The 18417-nt window shown below is 41.9% G+C and overlaps 1 protein-coding gene across 1 annotated transcript in view; it reads left to right on the forward strand.

Annotated features, from left to right (window-relative positions):
* The window catches only part of UST (uronyl 2-sulfotransferase), a 302623-nt gene that overhangs the window by 250464 nt on the left and 33742 nt on the right, over window positions 1-18417 (forward strand). The window contains exon 5 of the mRNA XM_083176522.1: window positions 8623-8776. Within this exon, the coding sequence (XP_083032648.1) occupies window positions 8623-8776 (154 nt within the window). The remainder of the gene's footprint in view (window positions 1-8622; window positions 8777-18417) is intronic.

Raw genomic sequence — 18417 nt, forward strand, 5'->3', positions numbered from 1 at the left:
GGATACAGTAGGAATGGTCCGTTACAAACCCACTGGACCAGTATGAGCGATTTACCATAATGAGAGAGAGAAGATGCCATGGGGCAAAGTCACCCTTCCAAACGTGTAGCATATCCTTACATAATGCTGGCCACACATCAGAAAGATATCTTTCCAACCAGCCAACTTTTGGCTGTTTGGAATGATAATCTTTCTAGTGTGTGGGAGCAAACGATTATCAGCCGTTTGCTCCCACACGGCCAAAAACGCTGATAAACGTCACAGAACGGTCGTTCCAACTTGCTGGGCAAAATCAAACATGTTTCCCAGCTGATCGTCCTGATGTGTGGGGAAAGTTCCCCCAACTGCCCGATAAGTAGGCGGACACTGACCAGCAGTGTCCGCCTGCTTTTCCAGGTACCTCTCTGCAGCCTCTGGTCCAGATGCTCACCGCCGCCTATCCAGCTGCTGCCAGTCCCTCCAGCCGCTGCGCCTGCACCATCTCTGCATCCGCCCGGTCCCGGAGAGCCTGCACCGCATAGCGCCGGGTGTCTTCCTCCGCCAGCTATCCTCTTCTACCGGCAGCTACCCCCGTCCCCCAGCAGCTACCCCCGGTAGAGACAGAGGCAGCTTGCAGCGTGTCTGCTCTCTGCTATGGGAGAGAGGCAGGTAATTGTTCGGCGAGACATCGGAATGGGTTCCTTGCAGGAGAGAGGCATGTGTTGAGTAAATACACCAGCACCTCCGGGCATCAGTACAGTCCTGCACAGAGGGTGCCCCCAGGGCAGGGTGCCAGGTGTGGGGCAGCCAGGCAGGCGGTATATGAAGGCGTAATACTTGTTGAGTGAGAGCAGGGTTGGGCAGAGGGCATCCTCCGGGCAGTACTGCTTCTGCTCGTCCCTCACTAGCACTCTCACTGCCATCTGCCTGGCCGGGGTCCCTGGTGCTGTTGCTGCTTGGCCAGCAGCTTCCTCGGTCTTGTAGCGCCGGTTCTGAGATCTTCATCTGAGTCTCTGTGAGCTTTAGGGAGGCGGCCAGGTCCACTCTCTCCGGGCCGGACAGGTACCTCTGCAGGGAGAACCTCGGCTCCAGCTCATACACCTGGGCATGGGAGAAGGTGTCCCGGCTCCTCTTCTTCCCTCCGGCTCCCTGCTCAGTGTGGCCGGCATAAGTTAAGACTGTGTTAAAAACAGCCACAGATCTACTCTCCATATGTCTCTAGAAATAGCATTATTGTTGATGTCATATATGTGTGTAATAGCAACCATACCACTTGTAAAGAATAATACATGTATATGAGAAAATGAGCAGCAACCGCTCATAGTACCGCCTAATATCAAAGGCAGAATTTAGGGGTTAATCACACTGACTTAATATATTTAAATATAAGAACTAACTGTGGACTCATATAAATATACAAAAGACTGGATGCCAGTCCACATTACAATACTCAAACAAATCAGTCTAGTCTGGAACGGTACATGAGAGATGTAAGAAGCGGCAGCTGCATAAGCAACAAACGCATATACATTTATCTTACTTCTCTACCAATAATCAATAATATATGTGGGCAACAGTAATGAAAAAATCATTTGTGGACCTAGATAAATACATCAATAAGTCTGTAATTAATCCACAGCAATAATCAGCCAACTCCCAGAGATATAAACATCGGGAACATTAACATACCAATAGCTGCAAGTAACTGCTAAGAATATACTGATAACTTTCCAATATATTCTGTATAAAATTATCCAATGAATGATAATCACATTATAGTAACATAGATTATAGAATATATTTTTGGAAAGTAAAGGTGTGCAGGTGCTTATATTGGAGTAATCCACAAACCCCGCAATTTAATACCCCATGAGATTACGAGTGTGTACCTGCTACATTGTAATCACCCAACAAATCTGCTCAGGAACGATCGCTCTGTAAGAGCACTCATCACTGTTACCTCCAATATTTCATTCCCATTAATGAAATAGAAGGATGCAGCTACTGTTGCAAGCAGTCTGCATACAATACTGCAACATTGTATTAAGAACAGATAAATACTGCAGACGTACAAGTATCTTATACAATAGCTGGCAATGGAGGAGAAATTACATCAATTAGTGAGGAGCAGTGATAATAAATGTATATTTAAAGAACTTTTTGTCACCTTTCTATGAACAAGGTATTCACCTATAAAATGACCACACACAAACAGATGGCTTTATTTTAAAATTTATTGTTACACCTTAACACCACACCTTTTCAAAACTGTTTTTAATAAATATTTCATATAATATATACAATTGTACTCCAGACTTAATCCAGCTAATTGGGCATTGTTATGGTTATGGGATTGTGAATGGTTTCCCATGATATGCCCAGGAAACTATTAGCCTCTTCTCCCCTCCGGCTCCCTGCTCAGCCAGGGCTGGCTCTGGGCAGTCTCCAGCAGGGTGACATGGTACAGAGAGGGGTCACTGCCATGTCTGCAGGCTGCAGTGTATCACATATATAGTCTGTACTAGGTTATATCATCCCCTTCTGTCATATATCTATTATCTGCTACATATCATATATATACTATTCTAGCCTATATCATCCCCTTCTGTCCTATGTGTGCAGTATAGACAGGGAAAGCAGCTGGTACCAGATTGGGTTCCTTGCATTGCGGTGTAATTAGCATGTGTGATGAGTTAAATACACCAGCACTCCCGGGCATCAGTCCATGTTATCTGTTATTTATATCATTATGTCATATATATTATATGATCTATCATACGTTTATATCTATTATATGCGATATCACATCCTTGTATCATATCAACATATCATCCCCTTCTGTCATATCTATCTATAATGTTCTGTATGATATCAGTATGTCAATATATATATAGATACATGTAACTTTGAGGAGATTGCCTGGTGTGTGAAGCAGTTTCATTTAATTTCACTTTTACTTGCTGTCTACTACATAAAGGTGAAATTAAACCATTTTATTAAAATAAATGAAAAAAAAATAGGCAGAACCTGCCCGCCCACTTCTGTGACATCAGAAGTTGGACAGAAGTTGGCTGAACTAAAAAAAAGAAAAAAAAGTTTACTGGTTGGAAGAAAAGTTGGTTAGATGTGTGGGGAACTGTTTAAGTTGGACTCTCAAGTTGGATGGTTGGAGGTTTGAAGGGTTTTAAAAAAGTTGGTCAGAAGTTGGTCTGATGTGTGGCCAGCATTAGTGTGAAGTCATATATAAACCCAAATATGGGAGCATATGTGACTATTGAAGATAAGGGAAAACAGAAAAATTAATCAAATAGATAAACACCCTTTGATATGTGTATATACTTTTAAGAAGAGCATATCCAGTAGGAGACCTAATAGCCATATAAGTAGGCCTCAGCAATTTATACATTTAGGTGTCATTAGAAACAAACCAATTATAAACAGACATAGAACCAAATAAACATACTTAATGTGCAATATATTCCTATCAAAGAAAATAGGAAAAGACCATAGTATTAATCCTATTTAAACAGTGTGTACATCTAGGTTAGGGTGCCATCTAATAACATAAGGGCATACCAATGTACAATCCCAGAATATACAGACAATGCCTAATAAATGCACCCTAAATGTTCACACTCACCACAGTGGGGGAATGGAGATGCTCACTCCACCGCAGACCGAATGTAACTGAAAAGGCATATGGTGCCTCCTTATATAGGGGAATAATGGTTTCCTATTTCCGGTATGATAAAACCTCAAAAGGTGACTTAATACTGTATAATAAATATATATATATATATATATATATATATATATTTATATTTACGGTTTCCTATTTTTTTTCTCCCCCTTGTCTTATTATCCCATACATTCTCTATCTATAAGTAAATATAGTATCTGTGGTGTTAATACTGTATACTAATATTCTGCAATTCTTAAAAAAACTATTCTCAATTAACATTCAATAATATTAGCCATAATTGAGTCTATCCTCCAAGGGCTACAATTTGTGATTTTATGTGCTCTCTAATCAGGTTTACTACCATTACACTATCCATCTACTGCATAGAATATGATAACCAAATGACAACTTCAAATGAAATAATAAAATGTACTACAGTTGGATGATTACCATCAGAATTAGAATTAAATTGTTATATCGGTGATTCTTTTTGCAACCATCGTTGTGTGGGACTAGGCCCTGTGACCGTGGTCCCACATCGGCAGTTATTTATAGGTACCATTTAGAGTCACATATAACAAATGAATGCCTCTAATTCTGAAAGCGTCCTTTCTAAAGCTATAATTTATTGGTTAATTCAAGTCATGTGCATTGACAATTTATCTTGGTGACTATTTTAACACATTTGAGTCTAATCTACCTTTATTTCTCCTTCGTGCAGCAGGAGACACTGTAGTCAACACGTATGGGGATACAGTTAGTGTACTGGAGGAATCAGCACTTTAACATTTTGGTACTTCTGTAGTTTCACGGCGCCGGAAGTGCAGAGGCTCGCGTGCCGCTCTAGCTATGAAACTTGGCAGCCTGCCAGAGGCTCTGTTTCACTGTGCGTGTGCCGCTCTAGCTCTGTCTGACTGAGCTTGTGCCGCTCTAGCTGGACGTAAACAGCGTAGCGGCCGGCCAGCAGCAGCAGCGGCGCTGAATTTCAGCACTTGTACGCAGTGTCATTTCTTCACTAAAAATCCCGAGAGTGCCGCACACAATTGCACTTTATCTACACCCTCAGGTGAGGGCACTGGGTGAAGTTTATAAAGTCTCAACGGGTGAGTGCCAGATACCAAATCGAATCTATATATATATATATATATATATATATATATATATATATATATATATATAATATATATATATATATATATATATATATACACTTCCAGATGATCCGGCACAGCCACTGAAACAAACTTTTGGACGGGTGCCTGCACAGCAAATCCTGCTTGTATACTCCAACAGACGTGCTAGCGCTCCAGTCACTTGAAACTAATTTTCTTTATTGTAGCAATCAATGGCAACGTTTCAATACAATGAAGTATTAATACTTCATTGTATTGAAACGTTGCCATTGATTGCTACAATAAAGAAAATTTGTTTCAAGTGACTGGAGTGCTAGCACGTCTGTTGGAGTATATATATATATATATATATATATTCTTTGACATCACTATGGCAGGAAGGGCTACTTCCTCTAAGGCAGCTCTCAAGGTGTACTGCAAAAAACTGCAAGGATCAATATACTGAGCACATCAGGGGTGTTTCCTTATGTGAAACATGCTATGCCCTAGTGCCTATACCACAGCCACCTCCTGCTTCACAGGCAGACTCAAATCAATCCACTGGTGACTTATTTCATTTAATGCTGTCAAATTTAGCAGCAGAATTAGCAGCATCACTCAAAGCTAGGGAGGTCCCTCAGAATCAGTTGGCAAAAATGGCATCTTTTGAGCCAGTTTGGGCAAAAACCCTAATTCAGTCTGTGGATTCTTTAACACAATCTGTCTCTGGTACTTCTCCGACCAACCTGAACAACTACATAAGTTACCACAAATTCAAGATGGAATCCATACGTTCCCTAGTGCCAACTTTGGAGTCAGGTGAATTCCTGCTTTCCCTAGACATCAATGATGCATATTTACACGTTCCCATATGGGAGCTGCACCAGAAGTTCTTGAGGTTTGCGATCTGAGATCATTACCAGTTCAGGGAGCTTCCCTTTGGCCTGTCATCGGTGCCCAAAGTGTTTACAAAAACACTTCGACTTTTTGAGCTCTTTGACTTCAGGAGATAACCTGGCACCTTGCCAGGAGAAACTTGTTTTCATGAACCACCGCTGTGGTTCATTATTTTTATGTCAGTTTCTGTGAGCTTCCAAGATTCTGTTTCTGGTATGGGATTCTCTGGTGGCCTACTGTGGTGAGTCTGTGCTATTGCAGCTTTATTCTGTGTGACTGTTTTGCATACAAGGCTGTTGCCTGATTGAGTGCATTATCTGGTCTGGCAGCTCGCCTGGAGGTAATCTGTGTTACAGGAGGCTGGTGCTTGTCCTATGTTCCAGGCATTTTCCTCTATGCATGCAGCCAGCTACCAGCTCCCGTTTGTTGCAGATATCTGCCTCTCTTTAGGTTTCTCTTGCTCCTAGCGTGTCTGGTTTAATCTGCTCCTTGGATCGCTTTATGCCAGTCCTGGTCCGGTTCGGTTAAAACCATAAGTGCTTCATGTTGGAGCCCAGGTTTAATTTCTTTATCATTTGCTCAGTTGCAACATTGTTATTGAGTCCATGCTTGCTTACTGTATTTCCCTCTGGGAACTCCAGAGTTTGCCGCAGGTCTGCACCATTTGCTTATGTTAACTCCAGCAGGGTTATTTCCCTGTCCTTGGTACTACTCTTTACCTGTGTGTGTAGTTTCCTGTGCCTTTGTGTGTTGTGACATTCTTGTCCGAGGTTGCCCATGGTATGTGACTAGGTCGCTTCTACGTTTTGTTCCCTGGTTTGCTTGTTGTTGGCAGTGTGCCATTAGTTAGTTTTATATTCAAGTTAGGTCCCTGTTATTGAGTTTCACCTTTTGACTGTTCCTAAAGGTTCTCTGCTACTTTGTCTTATCTTAAGACCTGGTGGCACTGGAGTTGGGGCGGACTTAATTCGCCCCTTCAAACATGGCTATTAAAGGCAAAGCCTTAGCATTTGCAGGCATAAGCCCTCCTTTAGGCAGTGTAGGGTTCACTGTGGCCATCCTAAACAGCGGTCACAGCTGCGGGGTAACATGCAAAATCATAACACTTGCCAATTTTTCATACAAAAGGGTTGGATCCTGAACTTCCAGAAATCTCATTTGTAACCGACTCAGAGATTACTGTTTCTAGGCCTCGTCTTCGACACAGTTGAGGAAAAAGGTTTTCTTCCAATGGACAAAGTCTTGGCACTACAAAAGAAAGTCCATTAAGTCCTACAACCACACAGGGTTTGCTTAAAGCAGTGTTCAATCTTTGTAGGCACTTGGAATTCTTATAGAACGGTTTGACGGTGTGTCTGCGATTAGGCTCTTTAGAAGTGCAAGTTTGTGCACTCTCTGGTTTTTTTCATCGCCTGCTGGCTTTGATTACCGAGGTTCAAACTTTTTTTGCAAGGGGTTCTTCGGTTGCAGTCTCTGTTTGTTTCTTCAACTGAACCTTGGGATCATCTCTTGTTTTAGCTTTTCTGCAATCAGTGATCTTTAAACCTTTAGAATTCATTGATTTGAAATATTTAACTTGGAAGATGGTCATGTTGCTGGCTTTGCCTTTCGCTCGTAGGGTTTCTGAACTTGGGGCCTTGTCCTGCCGATCACCTTTGCTAGTGTTCCTCAGGGACCGGGTGGAATTGAGGACAAATCAAGGTTTCATTCCGAATCTCAGCATTTCATGTCAACCAGCCCATAGTTTTACTGGTCTTATCTGGGGATTCTTCATCTCTCCAGCTCCATAACGGCGTCTTTGCAAGACGGACTGTCTCCTTGTTCTTTATGGCGCTGTAAAACATGGATGGCTGGCATCCAAACAGACGTTGGCTCGCTGGCTCTGTCTTACTATTCGCAAGGCATATAGTTATGCTCAGCGGCGAGCCCACCTCGGGGTGGTGGCGCATTCTACCAGGTTGGTCAGTACTTCTTGGGCTGTTGCTAGGGGAGCTTCTCTGTCTTAGGTGTCTTGCGCAGCTACCTGGTCAGGTTCTAACACTTTTACTAAGTTTTACAAGTTTGACACTCTAGCCAGTTATGCGGCGTCTTTTGGTAGAGAAGTATTGCAGGAACCCCAGTGTTCTCCCACCTGGGATTAGCGCTTTCATATTGTCTGCAGTGTCCCCTACTGCATGAAGGAGAAACAAGGAATTTGGTACTCACCGTTAATTCCCTTTCTCAGCACTGATGAGTACCAAATTCCTTATATTTTCAAATATAAGTTGGATAGCTTGAAGGGGAACCAATAAATATGTCATGGGTGTCATGGCAATCCTTAAGTTTTTAGAGTTTTCCGGCTATTTCTTTATTTATTTATTTTTTTATTATTAGTTCTGCAACAAACATGAGTGTCTATAGCCAAAAAGTTGTTTCACTAAATTCCTGTTTTACAGGAAATATTGCACATGATGTACTTAAAGTTCAAGGGTGCCAAAATTGTACAATAATTGTCAGCAAGTGCACTATTTGTTTATACCAGTGTTTTTCAACCACTGTACTGTGGAACACTATTGTGCCTTGAGCTGTTCTCAAGTGTGCCCCCAGATCTAAAGATGCCCAAACCAGTTTACAGCCACCACCAGTTCAACTGTTAAGTACTTTTCATGTAAAGGGCCAATGTATTTTATTTTTGCTACCTATGGTGACCAGTTTGATTGTTTTTTATATGGGGTCCAATAGGTTTGTTTTTTCTCCTGTGGGGACCAATTTGTTTTGCCCTGTGTGGGTCTCATTGTATGCCTTTGGCAATTTTAAAATCTTATTTAGTATGCCCCAAGGTAAAAAGGTTGAAAATCACTAGTTTATACAATTGCAAAGCGTAACAGCATCTGCTGCGCTATATAAGAGACTGTAAATAAATAATAATTAATACATATATATAAGAAACATTGCTATATGTTTTTTTTGCAGATTTGGCTCTGAACAACCAGTGTATATCAATATAATTAGAGACCCAGTCAATCGATTTCTTTCAAATTATTTTTTTCGACGATTTGGAGATTGGAGAGGAGAACAGAATCACATGATCCGCACCCCAAGCATGAAAGAAGAGGAAAGGTATTTGGTAAGTGTTTCACTTCCACTTCCACTTCATATAGAATGTAATTTGGGGTAATAAACATAGATACGAGATAGATTCAGTACATGCCCAAAATTGCAGTTACTAAAAACTGGTTGGAGTCCATTCTCATTATTTCTTTTTAGGTGGAATTTTTCTAACCTACTTGAAATTTGTTAAAACATAGCAAAAAGCTATTTAAACATTCAATGAGCACAGGTCATTAATAGATCATGAATACAGGATATTAAGATAAAGGAACAGAATGACAAAAGATATATGTGAGCATTAATAAAAGGCTGTACATTAAAAATTAAATTGCCCTGTGTACTTTAACTGAATTTTAAGCAATGTTCTGTCTTGTGCCATATTCTCACTATACTTTTTATTACTTGAAGCCATTTCTAAATGTGTTTGACATATTTTTACAAAAATAATCGGAAAATTACTTTTCAAGAGTTGAAGCTAAGAAAAACCAATTGGAAGCACGTAGCAGTCTCAAATTAAAAACATGTTTTCTAAGTTTGCATAGTTGCATTACAGGGAGTAACAGTAAAATGGAATTTTATTAAGTTATTCTTTTTCTTTTTATTAATTTTCTTCATTGTTCTTTGCAAATAAGGGCAGAGGGATATATGCAAGCTGGAGAAACAACTTAGCTGCACTCAGTGTACATTGGGCCTGATTCAGGGGCGTAACTATAGCACCGCAGCCCCCGCGGTTACGGCAGGGTGCTGTGCATGTGGGGGCGCCGGGGGGCTGCGGTGCAATAGTAATGCCCCTGCCCCCATCACCCGCAGGCTTACCTGTCTGCGCGTCCCGGCTCCCCTCCTGGCTTCAATCAAATGTATGGAGACGGACAACGATAAAATGGCCTCCCCATGAAGCAGACAGTTCTCTGAAACTGTCTGCGGTATGGGGGGAGGCCATTTTATCGTGGTCCGTCTGCATAGAATTAATTGAAGCCAGGAGGGTAGCTGGGACACCCAGACAGAAAAGCCTGCGGCTATGGGGAGGGGGGGGTGGCACGGGTGGCCGGGGAGGGGGGAGGCCGGCGGGGAGGGGGGACGCCCCCCCATTAACGGTGGGGGGCACCCCAAACCAAGCTACGCCACTGACCTGATTCAGACCTGTTCGCTAGGATGCGTGTCATCGCAACATATCAAACAGCTAAACACCTCCTGACCCACGATTGATTCCCCTTCCCCTGGTCCCCGAATCCTGTCACTCCCATGCAAGGGGATGTGTTTGGCAACACATACCGTAGCATGTGGCCGAAAGGAGGACAAATCATTTGATGGTAGCTGACCATAGAATAATTTCTTCAGCCTTCATTTTGAAAAGTAAGTTCATACTTACTTTTCAGATGCCCCAGATCGACGAATTGGGGGCAGGTGCTGACGTCATGTGACATCAGCCACCTGCACCAAGCCAGCATCGCCATGCCTGCGTTCTCAGGGGAACACCCAGCACGTCTCCCCCCCCCCCTTCCCTCCTACATGCACATATGGGTATCAGATCCAGCACCTGGGACATTCGTGCCCCCCACATAAGGATCTGTAGTGTGTGATCAAAACAAAAAGTTAACAAAAGTCAGAAACTAAACAAAACAGTGATAGTGAAGAAGTGAGCAATCTAAAGAAATGATTAATAAATGAAAATGTAAGAATGCTCCCTTCGGTGGAATGGTATTGGTATCTGCCCATTTCTTTCCAGACATTCACAACCAAGTCAGTTTCTGGATAGTACTTTAACAGTACCCCGAGCCAACCCCTCTTCCAGCCTAACCCTAATCCACCCCTCCCGCAGTCTAACCCTAACTGTATTTCCCCTGAAGCCTAACCCTCCCCCAGGTGCCGACCCCTAAACCTATCCCTAGTACTCACTGTTGGGATTCTGCTGTGTTTATTTACTAAGATGAAGATCGGATGTTGCCCATAGCAACCAATCGGAATCCACTTCTTATTTATTTAGCACCTTCTAGAAGATAGTAGATCTTATTGGTTGTCCATGGCAACATCCCATTGTTAATGGAACTCCCATCTTTGTAAATTAACCCCTTACAGTGTAGGTTTTAAGGATAGCCATACTTCAGTACAGGTGACTTAATTAGTACCTCAGTTATTTTGATTTATTCATCTGTGTTCAAGTAGGGATATCACCAAAACTTGGGCTAAGTGCTATAAGCGACCTTTTGTTTTACTTGAAAATAGCGCAAATCTAGGAATTTTGTGTTTTATATATATGTGTGTGTGTGTGTGTGTGTGTGTGTGTGTGTGTGTGTGTGTGTGTGTGTGTGTGTGTGTGTGTGTGTGTGTGTGTGTGTATATATAATAGCATTTTGAATGGATTCGTGAAAGAACATATACAATGGGTTAGAGGAAAGACAGATAGGAGAAAGTTGTAGTTATCAAGACATGTGATGAATGTATACATAGTGTAACCTCTACTCAAATCCTGTCTCTTTTACTTTATTCACTGCCACATGTTAGCACGTAAGAAAAATGTTTTACACTTATGTATCCATCAGTATGCCATTTACATTTATGACCATGCAGAGTAGGTATATACTTTTTCAGTCTAGTAAATGTAATTTAACATTATTAAACTTCTCAGGATCCACCCTATTTTGATAAAATGTTGACTATTTTAAGATCTTTCCACGTGTTCTGTCTTGTGATGTTTTCTAGACTGGTAACTAGGTTGGTTGTGTAAGAACATTTATTCATATTCATGTTTATGGCACTGAATAGTCCAGTTAACAAGATGTTAAAGCAATTTTCTAAATTGGCGTACAATTGCCTGGCATCACAGACGAGGCAGCTGGTCTTGGGATGTTTGTAAACAGATGGCAAATTCTGATAAATGTTCCCAAAGTGCATTTTAAATTGCTAATGAATAACTACTCTTTTAGCAACCATGACTATTGGAAATCACAAGAAGACATGTGACGGAGAAATTATCACTTTTTTAATATCATTTTATGAACAGAATTTAAAATGACCTTACCAAAAGTAATGAAAAACATGAAAATGGCATAAAATACAAAAGCTCATTCCAAAGCCAACAGACTTAATTATTGGAGAGTTAAAAAGAAGTACACGAGACGGTATCTCACAAGTTCACGGCTAAAGTAGTGCTTTCAGGAAATTACATCTTACAGTGTGTGGCAGGGGTCCCAGATGTTGTTTTGATAGTATCAGAAACACCCCCACTGGCTTTAAAAAGAATCTGAGCTGTTACTATATCTGAGCTTTGGTACTGTACATTACTGAATAAAAAGCATAGATCCTATTATTACCTTGTAGTAACAATATTATTCACAGTTGGAAATCATTCTAACGTTGAAGTAGAAACTAAGAAATAATAATTGACTCAATGGAGCAGATTCAATTAGCCACTGGGATTACCCACAGCTAATTGCTCTGCCCTGAGCAATTCAATCAGAAGCTGCATGTGTTGAGCCCCATATGCTGCACTTAACAAAGATTTTTCCTAGCAGCCTTAGACATTGGCTTAACTATACATGATGCATGGGATGCAGCTGCTATGGGGCCCAGGCACTTGCAGGCAATCTCCTATAGCCATTAGTATTGTTTTATATTTTAAAAGTAGTGTTGCAGTGTCAGAGGTGCGGGCTGGCCTGTGAGTGGCGGTGTTCACGCAATGAAGATGGTGGAGGACCAGCTGATCCAGCCTCTCTTACCTCTATTTGGCACTACCAGGTGGAAACTAGGCCGCGAAGGAAACACATAAAAGCTGTTCGGTTGCTGCCACTGACATGTGGGAGACCCAAAGACCCAGTGTCCATGTGCAGGAGACACAAACACTCACAAATGTAGCCTTTTACAGCAGAGTACAGTACAAGCTGTTCGTGCTACTTATTACTCAAATAGAAAATACTGTGTGTATGTATATATATATATATATATATATATATATATATATATATATATATATATATATAGTAGACAGTGTACCAAGGTACTCAGGTGGCACTCACAGGACTTGCAAACGGTCACAAAAAACTGCAGACTACACCGGCACCGGTGTAGTCTGCAGTTTTTTGTGACCGTTTGCAAGTCCTGTGAGTGCCGCCTGAGTACCTTGGTACACTGTCTACTGTATTGTTGTATGGAAGGCACCGAGGCCAGTGGACTGTAAGGAGGAGTGCCGGACCCCCCACAAACTTCGTTATATATATATATATATATATATATATATAGGAATAGAATGGGCACTCACCAAGGTCTAGGTAATCAAAGTGTTATTTTATTTGCATCAAGTCGACATACCATCCGACGTAACGACACGTTTCGGTCTAAATAAGACCATCATCAGGAATAGTGCATCCAAAATACAGAACATCAGCAGAACAACAACCTGACATCTGTCCCTGGGGAAGGACACAACTGTATTGCCCCACCGGGTCAGCCTAAATACCCCTGGACCGGAAGTAACCTTACTTCCTGTCCACAGCCCATACATCTCCTTAACATATTCAAAACAGTGCTAAAAGAAAAAATGCGTAATGAGAAAAAACAGTATACATATCTATGTGAGCAGCGCTATGCTGTATGTAATCAGTGCAGCTCTAGTACTCACTGTAACATGTAGAACAGCAAACATCGTTTAACCGGAAATGCTACATGCGTTCCATCAGCCAGGCGGAAGCGGTATCTTGCGTTCCATCTGGTTAGGACGCTACCCGGAAGTGACGCTTTGCGTTCCATTTCCCTGGAGGGGAAGTGACGCTTTGCGTTCCACCTGCTAGAAACCATCTCGTATATGCAGGGGAACAGATTATGCGTTCCAACAACCCGGAAATAAGCAATTTTACAGCTGTGATATGCGCAAGTACTGTCTTATGAGTAGAGATATTCGTATGGGTAATGTAAATAGGCCAACCCGATTGGCATCACTCAAACCCTCACAGCAGTGGTGACTGTGAGCATATATACATGAAATAACACAGTGACAATACGAAAACACACAATATATACATCAAAAAAATAATGAAAAAAAATAATATATTGAAAAAAAATAATATATATACAAAAAAATGCATTAGCCTGAACAACATTCATATCCAACCATATGCAGACTCCTGCAGTTGGTTGGTTATAAAACTTTGTACTTTGCCACTAATAAGTATACAATCATTATGGTAATAGCATGATTCATAGATATATTCTACAGAAATATTCAATATGCCAAATACAAAGGCATCCAATTCGGACCGTTTGCAAGTCCTGTGAGTGCCGCCTGAGTACCTTGGTACACTGTCTACTGTATTGTTGTATGGAAGGCACCGAGGCCAGTGGAGTGTAAGGAGGAGTGCCGGACCCCCCACAAACTTCGTTATATATATATATATATATATATATATATATACACACACAGAAAAGTCCCTGAAGGCGCCAGTATCAGATCAATTTCAATTACTGGTCAATACAAAAGGCACATCATTTTTAAATGTATTCATAAAATTCAGCATATAACAATTCAGACATCCTTGCGTATAGACAATGATCCGTCAAAATTTCTTTGCATAAACAGCCATGTGTATATCAATCAAGGAGATGAAACCCAACGCCACCCTCAGGGCCGGATTTGTGCCTAGGCCCGTGAGGCACCGGCCTCAGGGTGGCCCCAATTAAGGGCGGCAGGCAGGCTGACATTCTGTTAAATAGCAGCATGGCACAGCGGGTGGGCAGCGGCGAGTGACGAATTATCATGTGTAGGCGGCAGCGCCACTCGTCACCCGCCACTGCCCACCCACTGTGCCATGCAAATTACATCACCGCTTAGTGGCTGGGTCCGACGGTCCCCCTGCGCGTCTGGAAATGGCTCAGACTCACTTTTGCCGGCGCCCGCCCACTGGCTACTCTACACACACAGTCTATTGGCTGCTGTGTATCCAGCAGCTGAGCGGTGCACAGATTATTCCTGCGCTCAGTCAGTCACAGTGTGAGAGAGACTGATGGAGACACTGTGCTGCTAATCACTGTACTAATAAGTGCCTCCCTCCCTCCGGATCCTCCGTACAGTGAGCAGTCCAGAGTGCTTAAAAAAATATTGAGGTGGGCTAAATAGGGGGGGGGGGACAAAAATGTTGTGCCTAGGGGTGGCCTGACCCCTAAATTCGCCCCTGGCCACCCTGATGATTGCTTCAGTGTCCTTTCCCCTGATGCATCTATCCATATTTACCATGTACTTGTCCTAAACTGTCTTGTGCTGTAATTCGTTATGTGTTTTTGCCCATAACCATGCTTTGTAAAGCGCTGCGGAATATGGGCTCAATGGCCAAGTCAATCACTTGACCTGAATCCGATTGAGCATGCATTTCACTTGACAAAACTGAAGGGAAAATGCCTAAAGAACAAGTAGGAACTGAAGACATTTGCAGTAGAGGCCTGGCAGATGAAACCCAGCGTCTGATGATGTCTATGCGTTCCAGACTTCAGGCTATAATTGACTGCAAAGGATTAAAAAGTAAAAATTTGTTTAAGGATTGTTTAGATTGTCCCATAACTTACACTGTAGAAACCATTGTAATTCCTACACCATTCACCTGATTTGGATGTAAATACCCTCAAATTAAAGGTGAAAGTCTGCAGTTAAAGTACATCTTGTTTGTTTCATATAAAATCCATTGTGGTGGTGTATAGAGCCCAAAATATTAGAATTGTTGATGTCCCCATATTTATGGATCTGACTATGGGCCTTATTCTAGTTCACTCTTTCTGACAAAATCCTTCTTAGATGGACAAAACCATGTGCACTGCAGGGTGATGTAAAATGTGCAGAGATAATTTAATTTGGGTGAGTTATTTTGTTTCTTTGCAAGGAAAATAATGACTGCTTTATTTTTACACTGCAATATAGATCTCACTTTGAAGTAAAACCCCACTAAAATCTAATTCTCTCTGCACAAGTAACATCTGCCCCCCCTGCAGTGCACATGGTTTTGTCCATCTAAGAAAGAGTGAACTAGAACTGTGTGTGTGTGTGTGTGTGTGTGTGTGTGTGTGTGTGTGTGTGTGTGTGTGTATATGTATATATACACAAAAAGAGAGAGAAGATGTCCTGTTTTTGGTGCACCAAAATAAGAGATAAAATTTAACTTTTATTATTTTAATCGTTAAGAACTGCGAGATAAAAAATTACAACATGTAACATAAACAAGGGTGGGGTTCACACAATTTTTAAAACCAAGGTGGCAGGCAGATGTTGCAGGGTTGTTATGTAGTGCTTTTACTAGATAGTGTGCGTCTGGTCTGTCTGGACCTTAGATCTGACAGATCAATCGGCGTGTCTGAGCGGAGGTTTAAATGACCTCTTGCTCTAGAGCCGAATTAATCAGTGCAAATATGTGGGATTAGTATCCTTGATTAACCCTCTATCGGGTGCACTGATACAAAATAGGAGATCACCCTGTGTAGGTTTAAGATCCGGCGTGAAAACGCTCTAGGATCAGTATGGATGACTGGGCACCCCAGGGTGTCTCAGCTGCGTTCGTTCAGGTGGAGCCGCCTCCTGGAGTTTACACACATGCAGCAGTCGGCACCATTGTGGGGACTGTCATGGTGTCTCACTCGCTCCTGAAAAACTCTCTCTATATTGTCTCACTGCGGTAATTACTCTGCATCAATTTGCAGATCGCCCGGTGTGTATGGTCTTCTGATCTGGAAAACGTTCCAGTGCAGGACCTAGGTAAAGGTACCACCGGTGTGACTAGCTGTGTCAAAACACTTGGAGCCGCCTCCAGAGTGTTGCACAGGTTGGGAGACTAGAGACTAGCGCAGCTCCGAGACTACACACAAATCAAAATACATTAATATGAAAAATAACAAAAGTTGCAGACATCTGCCTGCGCACCGCTAGCCGGCACGCGCTTCGCAGATGATAGCTTCCTCAGGGCCAATCAGATCAAAGTCGCGATGGGTTTAAGTAGCAGTGATAATGTGTTATGCTCCAATGAGCTCTGTGCGTGCTGGACGCGCCTCCGGAAACGTGTCCGGAGTCCGCCGTCCAATCCTGACTGTTCACATAGTGCGAGCCCCTGGACGGGGTCTCGTGTAGTTCCGAGATATACGCCGGCGTGCTGGTAACGTTGGTAACCAGCGCTGCGTGTCATAGAGCGGGCGGTGCCTGTAATCAGCGGTCATAGTGGTTGTCATAACGACCGTAAATGCTGCGTCTCGATTGGTAGATGAGTCTGTTTAGCATCGCCCATTAGAAACCTTACGTTGCCATGTAGAGTAAGTGTTTGTAAATAAATCCGTGTGGTTAGAAATGCGATCGCTTGCTTTATTTGTCATGTCTATATTGGACATTAAATTGGGGATATATAGAACCATCCACCCGGTGTATAATAATGCATTGGCGACTGAGACAAACGTTGGTTGTCATAGCGACCAGAGATGCCATATTATTGCTGATAGGTGCACTTGTTCATGGTGCTTAAGAAAGCCTCACGTAATCAGGGGGATTGGTGTTTATTGTAAAGTAAATGTTTGTAAATCGATCCGTATGGTTAGAGATGCGATCGCATGCCTTATTAGTCATATCTATTTTGAACATAGAATTGGGGATATATAGAGTCCTCTCACTTCTTTCCATTATATGTACACTAACATGACAGCCATAGCATTGCTATGACCTTACCATCTGCTCCTCTTCCTAAAAATGACATCTCACTTAGTCACCATGTTCACATTTATATCTACATATACTTTTAATTTTTCATACTATATGCACTATCTGATCCTTTCGTCACCATGCCCCTACACAATAATGAGTATAAATTAGAGACTGGATACTACATTCCAGTCATTTGACATGACTATAAATGTACCCACAATGTCAATCACATACCAAATGGGAATCTTTTTGTTCCTACTAATTTATATCACAGATAGGTCCCTATTACAGGGAGGCCATCCTACAATCCTGCTAGGCAAACCATCCTATAAGCAACTAGTATATATAAAAATTTTAAAACAACTCCCAGGACATCATCATTGAGTTCATTACAATATATAGGGTAACCGCAGTACCAGAGGCAATGATCCACAGCCACATATCGGACGATAGGCTGATAAATCCATATTCTAACATCTGGCAATATTTGGATAATATAACAGAAATAAATGATTGAGCATGAGGATTGACTCACAAAACGATAACTCCCATGGCAGCAGTATACTAAACAGAAAAAACGTTAACATATCTGGATTGATAAATAAACACCAATCCCCCTAGTTACGTGAGGCTTCCTTAAGCACCATGAACAAGTGTACCTATCAGCAATAATATGGCATCTCCGGTTGCTATGACAACCAACGTTTGTCTCAGTCGCCAATGCATTATTACGCACCGGGTGGATGGTTCTATATATCCCCAATTCTATGTTCAAAATAGATATGACTAATAAGGCAAGCGATCGCATCTCTAACCATACGGATCGATTTACAAACATTTACTTTACAATAAACACCAATCCCCCTGATTACGTGAGGCTTTCTTAAGCACCATGAACAAGTGCACCTATCAGCAATAATATGGCATCTCTGGTCGCTATGACAACCAACGTTTGTCTCAGTCGCCAATGCATTATTATACACCGGGTGGATGGTTCTATA

The sequence above is a fragment of the Crinia signifera genome, chromosome 3 (assembly GCF_055691185.1).
Source record: "Crinia signifera chromosome 3, ASM5569118v1, whole genome shotgun sequence".
NCBI classification, from domain to species: domain Eukaryota; kingdom Metazoa; phylum Chordata; class Amphibia; order Anura; family Myobatrachidae; genus Crinia; species Crinia signifera.